This window comes from Cicer arietinum, chromosome 7 (assembly GCF_000331145.2).
Source record: "Cicer arietinum cultivar CDC Frontier isolate Library 1 chromosome 7, Cicar.CDCFrontier_v2.0, whole genome shotgun sequence".
Classification (NCBI taxonomy): domain Eukaryota; kingdom Viridiplantae; phylum Streptophyta; class Magnoliopsida; order Fabales; family Fabaceae; genus Cicer; species Cicer arietinum.
This window is the reverse complement of record NC_021166.2, coordinates 51,790,443-51,801,139: the sequence shown is the minus strand read 5'-3', so window position 1 is coordinate 51,801,139 and position 10,697 is coordinate 51,790,443. Positions and strand designations below refer to the sequence as shown.

The window sequence follows — 10,697 nt, the reverse complement described above, 5'->3', positions numbered from 1 at the left end:
CTTTCGTGTCATTACCCTCACGTCCTCATCGACGTTCCCAGGGCTCAGCTTGTTCCATTTGTGGACCGTCGAGGCACAAACACCGGCACAAAAGTTGTTCGTCATTCGCTGTGCTAGCTTCAGCATGCTGCGCCTTCCGCCTGCTGTTATTGCTGTGACATCCATAAAAATAACCAAATTTGGTTCAGTTTATTGTTAATCATCTAATGGTTTAAATTAAAAAAATGGAGCATGACAATTTTTTATTAATAAAAGTGATAGTAATGGCCAATTTACACCTGTCTCATACAAGATTTAAACTATTTCATATGAGGTTATCATATTATATTATATAATATAACATATTTCATAACCTCACATAGTTTAACATATTGCATATCTTAAAGAACTAAAATCAAATGAAGTTTTTATATACAATAATCAATTCAATCAAAAAAGTTATTATCAAAAGCTATTAATGTGAAGTTTTTGTTGTTGTTGTGTAGTTGAGTTAGAGTAGTACCGGAATGGTCTCGAGAGGGTGCAGCAGAGGACATTAATATGGCAAGGCACTCGCACTGGCGTTGTAGGGTAACGACCCATCGTGTCGCTCCAAAGCCCATACCTGAGCTCAACAAAGGTCTGTACAACTGGTGGACTTGGTTTTCCTCATATTCTGCATGTTCCACCCATGTCACCTGAAAATTCATCACATGCCAAGTTTCTCATGTCGCTCCAACTATACATCACATTTCTCAAGTGCTATTTACTATTGGGTTTATAATAAATTAATAATACCTATTTATAACATGTTCCAAAAATTTCTAGTGTTATAGTACTATGGTAATATATGTGTACTTACTTAATGTGATTATGTACATATTTCTTAGTATTTCATTACTATATATACAACAAGAGAAAAATGTACAAGACACTATTTCACTTACATGGATAACAAAAAATATAAAGAAATTATGAAAGTCACACTTATACACTTTAACTTTTTGTATGCAAATCACATATTTCTAATAAAACTTGGATAAATTTTAATTTTTTAAACATTAAATAAAAATCATATTTTTTTTATATACATCAATAACATTTTATCAAGTTTTAACTTGTACTGCTAAATAGTAATATTTGTCAAAAATAATTGTACTAGTAGTATGATAATGTTATGATGTGATTCATCATCCCTATAGAAAGGACAAGAGGTATCTCATGTACATAAAATAAGGACAAAATAGGGTACTAGATAAAGTCAAGCAAGATTTGTAGGAGCAATGGGAAGTGTGAGCATCGAGATTTGTTAATCTAAAATACTTAGAAGAAAAAGACAAAATAGATAGTCTCTTATGTTTGAACCCAATGAGTATTTTTATTTATTTTTGATAATGACCCCCAATGAGTATTATATTATATAGAACAAACCCATTAGAGTACATCCAATCTCGTGAATTAAATAATGTTTGGATGGAATAATCAATATAGCATAGAAGATTGGAATAGAAACACATATATATTGTTTATAGAATCAAAAAGTTGGTATAAGATTACAAGGAAAATTACTTATCTAGTCAATATGTTCAAAAGGTACAGAAATTCAAGTCATAGAGGCTTCTATACTTAAAATAATGGATTAATCTATACTTTAAGGTCACATGGGGGGTATTAATTAAAGATTAATAGTTGAAAACTTTAAGATTGGAATTGTAATTATTAATTGAGACAAATAAGAAGCATCCTACTCAGGTGCAATGCAATTGTTCAAATTCTTTGAAAAGGGGAAATTAATATTTTTTATATGGGAATTATCATTATCATTGACATAGTAGTTATATAGTGAGTAGTCACTAGACTAGCCAAATTACTTTGAACTATGAGCTTTTTTAATTAATAGCTTTGAAAAACAAAATCCCCTTGATTCCTTGGTCTTGTGTTTTGCTTCACTTCACTTGAATATTCTCTATTTCACTCTTTTGATCCTTTTATTACTTGAAAAAAGGTAATTAAAAAAACCACATTGCACCAGTATGTTAATGGGGGAGAGTAGAAAAACTAATCATCCCTAATAAAAAATATTTAAGTTTTATTTTTAGATTTGTCACGTTGAACAATCAGGCACTCTCGACTTAAGGATTAATCTCATTATAAGTTTGAGATTGATCTTTGAGTCAAAATTGGAGATTAAAGACTAATCCCTTAAGACTCTAATTACTATATATTAGCATGATATAAACATCCACTTGGCAAAATAAAATAAATTTGAGGAAGACATGAAAGTGATATATATAGTAGCTGCATGGTAAATTGTACTAGTAACTCCCCTTAATATATAAAATAAAAGTGTTCAGAACACAATGTATGGAGGAATGTGAATCATTTTTACTGTCCACACAAAAAGATGTGGAAACTAAAAAACATGACATGTAGGGATTATAAAAACCATCACACACACTCTAATAACAAGAAAAAGAGCATTTGAAATTTAATTAATTAATTACCTTGGAGTAACCATTAGGCATATCTTGCACAACACAACCAGAAGGAAGCTTCCTACAGTTCACAAAACTTGGAGCTCCAGAATTCTCTCTAATGCTATCTATGGATACATCAACCACAGCCCAAACCCCTTCTGCATGCTGCTTGCAAAACCGAAGGAAGTTTACCTCGCGAACAGGAACCAAAGGTGATAGCACATGAAGTTCAGCTTGCATCTGAAAACACATTATTTATGTTGTTAATCCATCTTAATCGTCAAATAATTAAAAAATGTCTGATTTCAATGATAACTGGTTAACTGCTTCCAAAATCACCCATAAGATTGGTAACAATTTATTGACGCGTTGTAAAACTTTTTACACTTAAAGTGTAACAAAATTATACTTTTATAAAAGACAATATGACAACTTTAACTTACTAGTTGAAGTGCACCATTTCTAGTTCCATTTATTCCATTAGATATTACTTCGGTAGTAGAGGTTCTTGCAATGATACAAGGAAACATCTCTATCCATCGATTCTGTTGAAGCAAGCGAAACAAATCAACTTCAAAATTATACTTTTAAATTGAATAGAAAGGAACTCCAACACAAGATACACAGATGTATAACCATAAAAAAAAAAAAACTAAAACAATTTGCAAATAACAAGACCACAATGTTTCCGGAAAAAAAAAAGGGGTCAGTGAATGCAATCAACTTCACAACAACAAAGTTTGTTAGGTCTATGTTGTGCCACAATTGAAGTTGCATGGTAACTTAGGAGAAGTTAATGGCAATTTTAGAAACTCACCGAGTCCATGAGAGTCTCAACAAGGGCCAAGCTATTTATTATAACCATACCAGTCTCTCTAGAAGCTTCTGAAACAAAACCATTAGGTCTCAAACCAATGCAAGGTGTGAATGTCCTCATATATTCCTCATGGTTCAAAATTTCCCTTCCACCTTCAATACTCCTAATCCAAAGAGGCTCACTAGTTTGTGCCATCTTAACCAACTCATCCATAGCAGCCAAAGCAAGTTCAAGAAACATAGACCTTTCAACCGATCTATCAAAGCCAGTCACCAAAGGTGTTGTTTGTCTAGTCGAAGGAGACACGATGGCTAAAGGGTTATTAGACATTCCAACACCAAAATCAGGTAATGTTGAAGACACATTGTTCATTCCATTAAAACCATTGTTCCCTCCAACACCAAGCTCTAAACTTGAGTTTGGTAACGTAGAAATCGGACGGCCTAAAAACTTTCCAGCAAGTGCACAAACTCGATCTAGCTCGTCCTTCAACCTTGCATTCTCGATTCGAAGATGTTGTTCCTCAAGTGAAATCTCACCAATCATAGCTGGTCCACCACAATTGGAACAAATCGGATTCCTCATTGCATCTCTTATAGACATATTCTCAGCTCTAAGCTTATCATTTTCTTGCCTTAGCAATGAGTTCTCGTGCCTTTCCAATTGAGTCTATAGTACAATTGTACAATAAAAAAGTTAGCAACAAAAAAGGTCTTCAAAACAAAAAACTTCAAAAAGAAAGTAAAAAAACCATGTGAAAAACTGAAAATGACTTTTGTCAAACACACCTTCATTTGCGTTCTTCGATTTTGGAACCAAAACTTAACTTGTCTTGTTTCCAAACAAAGCCTTTTGCTAAGTTCCAATCGTTGCTTCTCATCAGGATGAGGACACTCCTTAAACAACCTATAAAACCCATTTCGAAAAAACAACATCATTATCTGAATCTTAACAAGTCTTAAAAACACAACAACAACAACAAAAACATAGAAAAATGACAATGGTAGATGAAACATACGCTTCAAGCTCTTGTATTTGTTGAGGAGTGTGTCGGTGATATCTCTTTTTTCTAGGTGGTTTGTCATCAGCATCTTGTTCATCACCAGAAACACCATCCAAGTTATCACTACCAGATCTACTTTGTTCCTCTTCTCTACTCCTTCTCAAACCATTTTGCTCAAAATTCTCATGCATTGATCTATTCACATCTTCTTGCCCATCAATATTAGTTTGCTGCTTTTTTTCCAACAAATCAAAAGGTCAACAACTAACCAAAAAATATCACAACAAAAGTACAAAAAAACAAAAAAGCAAGATCTCTCACAAGTGCAAGTGATAATCCAGGAGAGTTGAACATCGATTTAGCCAAAGTAGGAGTTGTAACAAGACGAGGATGAGAAATAGAACCAAAGGACATTCTTTGGTTGTTGTTGTAAGAAATTTCTGCTGCTATGTTTCTCACACTTCCACCTCCTGAATTGTTCTCTACAAAACCCCCAAAACTCATCAAAAAATTCACTTTTTTCTACTTATATCAAAAAAGTTTCAAACTTTTTCAAACCCCTTAATCACTTTCCACCTTTTTCTTCTTTCACTTTACTTATTCATCAATTTAGTTCGTCCATGAAAACCTGGGTCAGCAGAATTTACAAAAAAGCACTAAACTTTGAAAAGAACAAAGAAAATGAAGATAGAGAGATAGTGGAGACAAATGGTGAAGTATGTGAAACCCCAATGTCTCAAATCTCTCTCTGTAACAGAAAAAGAGGAAAAAAATGTTATCTTCTTTTTATTTATTTTCTGTGTTTTTTTTATTTTGAGAGAAAGAAAGAGAAAGAAGGCAAGCCTGAAAAAAAAGAATTTTTTTTTATAGTTATGGCTTTGCTCTTCGTTCTCTATCTCTCTCTCAGTGACCCTTTTGAGAGTAACACTCTGTGACACTCAGAGCAAGTTCAGTGGTTGCTTGAATATTGAATCTAAAGGATTTTTGGTTAAAAAATGGGAAAAGAAAATGAAATAAGAACCCTAGTAGTGTTTTTCATTTGTTGCATGCTTGACTATTGTATAAAAAAATAGTACTATATAGTATGTTAGAGAAAAGGGTTTAGATTTATTTAGGACAAAGAAATTGTTATAGTATTAGATTTTGGAGAGAGAGAGAGAAAGAGAGATGAAGATAAAACGTAAACATGTGGAGTGAAGGAAGCCTTACAAATAGATAGATCCAAAAAGGGTCGGTTGACTCTTTGCACTGTCATTGATCTGTTTTTTTCTAAGTATCCCTATAAAGCCTGTGAATGACGGTGAAAATTTGTAATGTGACCTTTTTCATAACTTTTTGTGGGGGGGTATATGTGAAAAGTAAACCAAGTTACAATCATACACTGTTTTTGTTTCAGATTTCATCCATGGGATGGAGGCTACTTTATCAGAAAATGAAATTCAAACATTTTTTTCTTCCTGTAACTGTTCTTGGGATTCAAAATTATTGGAGCCAAGGTTTTTTTTTATTATATAGTAAATAAATGAAGTAAAAGTTTTGATTAATTAAACATGTGTTTTGATTAATTAGATTGTTTTGGGTGAGAGATAGTAAGTTAACTCGAGTTAAGTTTTCCGATTCTTTTAGCCAGTTGTATAAATTAATTTATAATTTAAAAGCTATAAAATTTATTTGTTAATTAATAACAAAATTATTAATGAGTTTATAACTTATAATATTTTTTATAAACTACTTTAAATTTATAATTTATAGTTTAGTATTTTTTATGTTAATTTTATTTATTGTTATAACTAAAATTATTTTTTATAATTTATTTATTATATTTTAAAATATCATGATTGTCTTGGTTATCAATTTACAATATTTGTTTCCTAATTTTTAGATTGTATTTGTTATTTGTTCCGTATGTTGACGATGTTGTTGTTGACGAGGTTGGCGTGTTAATAATGGTCTTGTGCAAACCATTTACATGATTCGTTTTTCGTGACTCAATGTTTGTAAGAATTATTCCTCCAAACAAGCATCGATTACTATTCTCCATCCCATAGATCAAATCTTTTGCCCAATCTCAATAATTCATGCACCATTCTTTTGAGTTAGTTACCAAATCTTTGTGTCAATGGTTGAATCTCATTATCAAAATTCAAGAAGAAAAATATCTACTAGGTTTGTAGAGTTGCAATAACAACTTTCATGGTAGAATTACCATGTCTAAAGGTGATACACCAACCACATTGTCGGTCTTATGCGAAAAACTTTTAACAATATGAAATGTGATTAGTTTGTGACAAGTTGTTTCTCTCGAGAAATAATTTTATGAGTTTTCCTTTTAAATCTCATAATGATTTCCAAAGTGTTCACACAGTTAGAACTTGGATTTTGAAACCAGAGCTTCTTTGAGTCTTCTCTTGCGCAAAATATTTTAATTCGGATTTGGTACGATACAGAAAGGCTTAATGTTGGTTTCATATCTATAATCGTCCCCATTAATATTTGAGGGTAAAGATCATTTTTACATTCGCTTCAGCTATTAAAAGTATTTTATCTCTTGATGAAGCAACCACCTCAAAAATGTTGAGACATTTAGCTCGAATGATGGTTGATTTAGACATGACACAAGAGATGCTAGATTGCATTTTTATAGAATGTGAATGATATGTATTTTTATGTTTACTTTGATTATAAAAAATTGCAATTGATTTGTGAATCGTGTAAAGTTGTAGGATATTCTATAGATAATTGTAAAAAAAAATATTTCAAATGGTCATGGAATAACTCACTGAAGGGAAGACATTGTAGTGGCTAAGAAGTATCTCCCTAAAAAGATTGTTGCACTTGACAAAGTCGAAATCAAAGATACAAATATATTTAGGATAATGTTACTCACTGAATTGTCAACTCTCTTTTTGTTAATTATGCCCCCAACATTAAATTAAGAGGCATTCTAAAACTTTATCTTTCTAATTAAGAAAAAATAGATATGAATTGCAAGAAGCTTATGACTCAGATTCAGTTGGAGAATTCAAAATTAATCTAAAGACTCTTTAGAAATTTAAGGTCCATACTACACAGTGTCCTAAAAATGTATTTCATAAGTCTTTGGTTCAGTCTAATCTAATTAAGCTAACACAGTTCATCAACGAGAGAATCATCAATATCTAGTTATGCATATTGTTTGTTCTTTGAGTGATGCAATGTTATAGGAGAACAATGTCAAAACAATCAAATATTTTTTTTATGTGGAAGTCAATTCAAAGGTTGTGATATAAATGTTGAAACAAAATCTCAATTTAATGTTTTGATGAAAACAAACAAAAAGTTAATTAAGAATGTTGATTATGATTCTAAGTGTTTTGGTATTTAACATGTGTGTTTAAGTGTATTAATCAAAGATATGATCTAAGTAAAACAAGAATAAATCAACATGAAAAGCAAAATCTGAACAAACAAGAAAGGAGAAAATTCTTACTAAAATCTGGAAAACGGAGAATGTTCTCCAGTTTTAGAATAATCATCACAACTCAAAAACCAATCAATCTCCACTAGTTAAAAGAAGTTTTAGTCTCTGGATTTTACATTTATGTCATCAGCACTTGGCAAGGAACAAACTGAGATGATTAGATTCAAAGAAACTACTCAAATCACAAAGAGAGAAGATCGCGAATTAGCAAGACCAACAGATTTTTGACAGCATTCTGATCAATCTGGACAATAGTGGAATGATTGTCACAGCTCCAAAATCAATCAATCTCCATTAGTTCAAAGAAGATTTTGCCTCTGAATTTCATGCTAATGTTATCAGTACTTGGCAAGGAACAAGTAGGAACCATTTTAGTCAAAGAAGGCATTCGAATCACAAAGAGAGAAAATCACGAATTAGCAAGACCAGACATATCTGAACATTCTTGATAGCACTTTGATCAATCTGGACAGCACTGCAACACCAGCCTCCAGACTGATAAAACATTCTCCAACTTGTTATACTTGATCTTCAGCAGCAAACATCTTTCTCCAGAATGACCAGACCAGTCTCCAGATTGATTATCAATCTCTGTTTCTGCAGAATTTCAGTTTTGATCTCCTTACTTATGCAGAAGTTTATAATCATTCACCAAACTGTTTTGGACAGAATTAAGGCTCCAGATCGAAGCTGTAACATCAATAATTACATATGAAGCTTCAAGGACCATTAAACACAAGATAAATCTGACCAAGAACAAAGAAACCAGCCCAGTCAACAAAGTTCAAAAGCTGGAATATATTTATAAATATATTGGTTTTGGTCAAATCTGACAGAGCACTACCAACATCTCTTTTGACCATTATTAAATGCTCTAAAAAGCCTATAAAAAGAAGGCCAAGCTCAAGGAAAAATCTGACCTTCAAGTACTAAGAAAATTCATTATTCATTTCAATCATATTTGAATTTCTCTCACACACATACATTGAATCAATTCTGATTTTTCCCATTCGATTCCTAGAATCATTCTCTTGTATTTCTCTGTCAAAGAATCAGAACTCAAACAAGTGTTGAGCCTTCTTAGATTCTAACAAAGCAATCTCATCATTATTGTAAAACTCAAACTATAAGAGTTTAATATAGTTTGGGTAGATTGAAAGAAATCCTATCAAGGTTGACAGGTGACTTGATTGAACTCCTTTCTGGGTGGAAATGTTTTACCTTTGTAGCAGATCAAGGTTGATCTCAACTAGGTGTTGTAAAACCAAGAAGGTTCTTTGTTTTAAACACTTAGTGGAAAATCTCACAGTTGTGAGGACTACACGTAACCCGGGTTGGGTGAACCAAGATATATCATTGTGTGGTATCTCTTCCCTTATCTATTTACTTTCAGTTTGATTGATTATCAAGTTAAAAACATAAATTGAATTACTGATTTTAACAAACTAAGAACGTTCTCCGTTTTCTAGTTAAAACCAAGAATGTTCTCCGTTTTCTGTTTTCACAACTAAGATCAATCTTGAGCTATTTTCTTAAGTTTTTAACAGGAATTTTTAAAAGGTGCATTTACAATTCAAACCCCCCCTTTCTTGTAAATCGACATTGTTACTTCAATAAAGTATGATATACTCAAATGTTATTATTACTTATGAAAATCTTCATTCTATGATTGCTCATGACTTAGAGATATCGCGAATTTTTTTAAAGATAGAGATGCTAGCGAAACAGCCCGAAAATATGAAGAGAATGCATCATCTATTAGTTTGCAAAGTCGTTCTATTGTTTGTGAAGAAGAATCTTTTACGGATGTGATTTCAAATGCAAGACAAAATAATATGCAGAAAAATAACTATATTATAAAATTTCCACTAAAGCCTCATAAAATCTGCATAATTTTAAAAAATAGCATTTATTTATTTTTCTTTACTAGATTATATTTATGTCTCTCAATTATTATTTTCTTTTTCTTTTTAATAATGTTTTAGCTTAAAAAAAAATGTTGACGTCACACTGTATTTGTAGTTGCCCCTCTCTAAATAAAGGTCAAATTACTCTCATTTTACTAACAAATATAATTCAACTTTACATTTTATTGGGATTATTTGCATCTACATCCTCTTCTTTTAAAAATAAAAAAAAAATCTCCATTATACTCTACATTGAAATTTATATACTAAAATACTTTATTTTTTTTACCTTCGCATTTCAGTCATGCGATCATATGAAAAATGATTTTTTTTTTTGCAGCAGAGAGTCCCATACCGGGATGTAAATATCTATAACTTTTTATTTTTTGTTTAAACAAATGAATAATTGTTAATTTAATAAATAAATAATAATAAAAATATTTAAAAAACAAAATTATTTTACTCAAATCAAACAAAATAAATTTAATAGAAAAATAAAATACATCAAAGTTAATGCAATTAAGTAGATGTACCAACACAAATAATGTGCTATATTATTTTAACAACTATCTCATATCTTACATGTAAATTAACAACTTAATTTTATTTTGTTAATAACTCCCTCCTACTTTTTTTTTTAGATCTAATAAAAAATATTAAAAAATACATCAAATCAGTTTTATTGAATTTGTTTGATTTTAATGTACATTACTATATCCAGAGAAAATATAGGAGGAAATTGTTAACAAAATAAAATTAAGTTGGTAATTTATCTTTAAAAAAAAATAAAACATAGGAGAGAGTTGTTAAAATAATATAGCACCTTATTTATTTTGGCACATCTACTCGACCACATTAACTTTGATGTATTTTATTTTCTATTAAATGTATTTTGTTTAATCTTATTAATATAATTTTATTTTTTAAATATTTTTTTTATTATTTTTATTTATTAAATTAATAATCATTCATTTGTTAAAATAAAAAATAAAAAATTAAAAGGTTATAGATGGTCACATCTCAGAGATCCGACCTTTTGAAGATAAAAAAAAGT

The 10,697-nt window shown here is 30.7% G+C and overlaps 1 protein-coding gene across 2 annotated transcripts in view; it reads right to left on the bottom strand.

Moving 5' to 3' along the window:
• LOC101505937 (homeobox-leucine zipper protein ANTHOCYANINLESS 2-like) overlaps positions 1-5,448 on the bottom strand; it is a 7,325-nt gene extending 1,877 nt beyond the window's left edge. Inside the window, exons 1-8 of one of the 2 annotated variants that reach the window (XM_073363400.1) lie at positions 4,598-5,448; positions 4,292-4,509; positions 4,062-4,179; positions 3,274-3,942; positions 2,900-3,001; positions 2,484-2,696; positions 503-677; positions 1-152 (exon numbers count right to left, since the gene is read on the bottom strand). In XM_073363400.1, coding sequence (XP_073219501.1) covers positions 1-152; positions 503-677; positions 2,484-2,696; positions 2,900-3,001; positions 3,274-3,942; positions 4,062-4,179; positions 4,292-4,509; positions 4,598-4,780 — 1,830 coding nt within the window. In that variant the 5' untranslated portion in view covers positions 4,781-5,448. The remainder of the gene's footprint in view (positions 153-502; positions 678-2,483; positions 2,697-2,899; positions 3,002-3,273; positions 3,943-4,061; positions 4,180-4,291; positions 4,510-4,597) is intronic. The other variant, XM_073363401.1, reaches the window with a different exon arrangement.
• Positions 5,449-10,697: the final 5,249 nt, after the last annotated feature.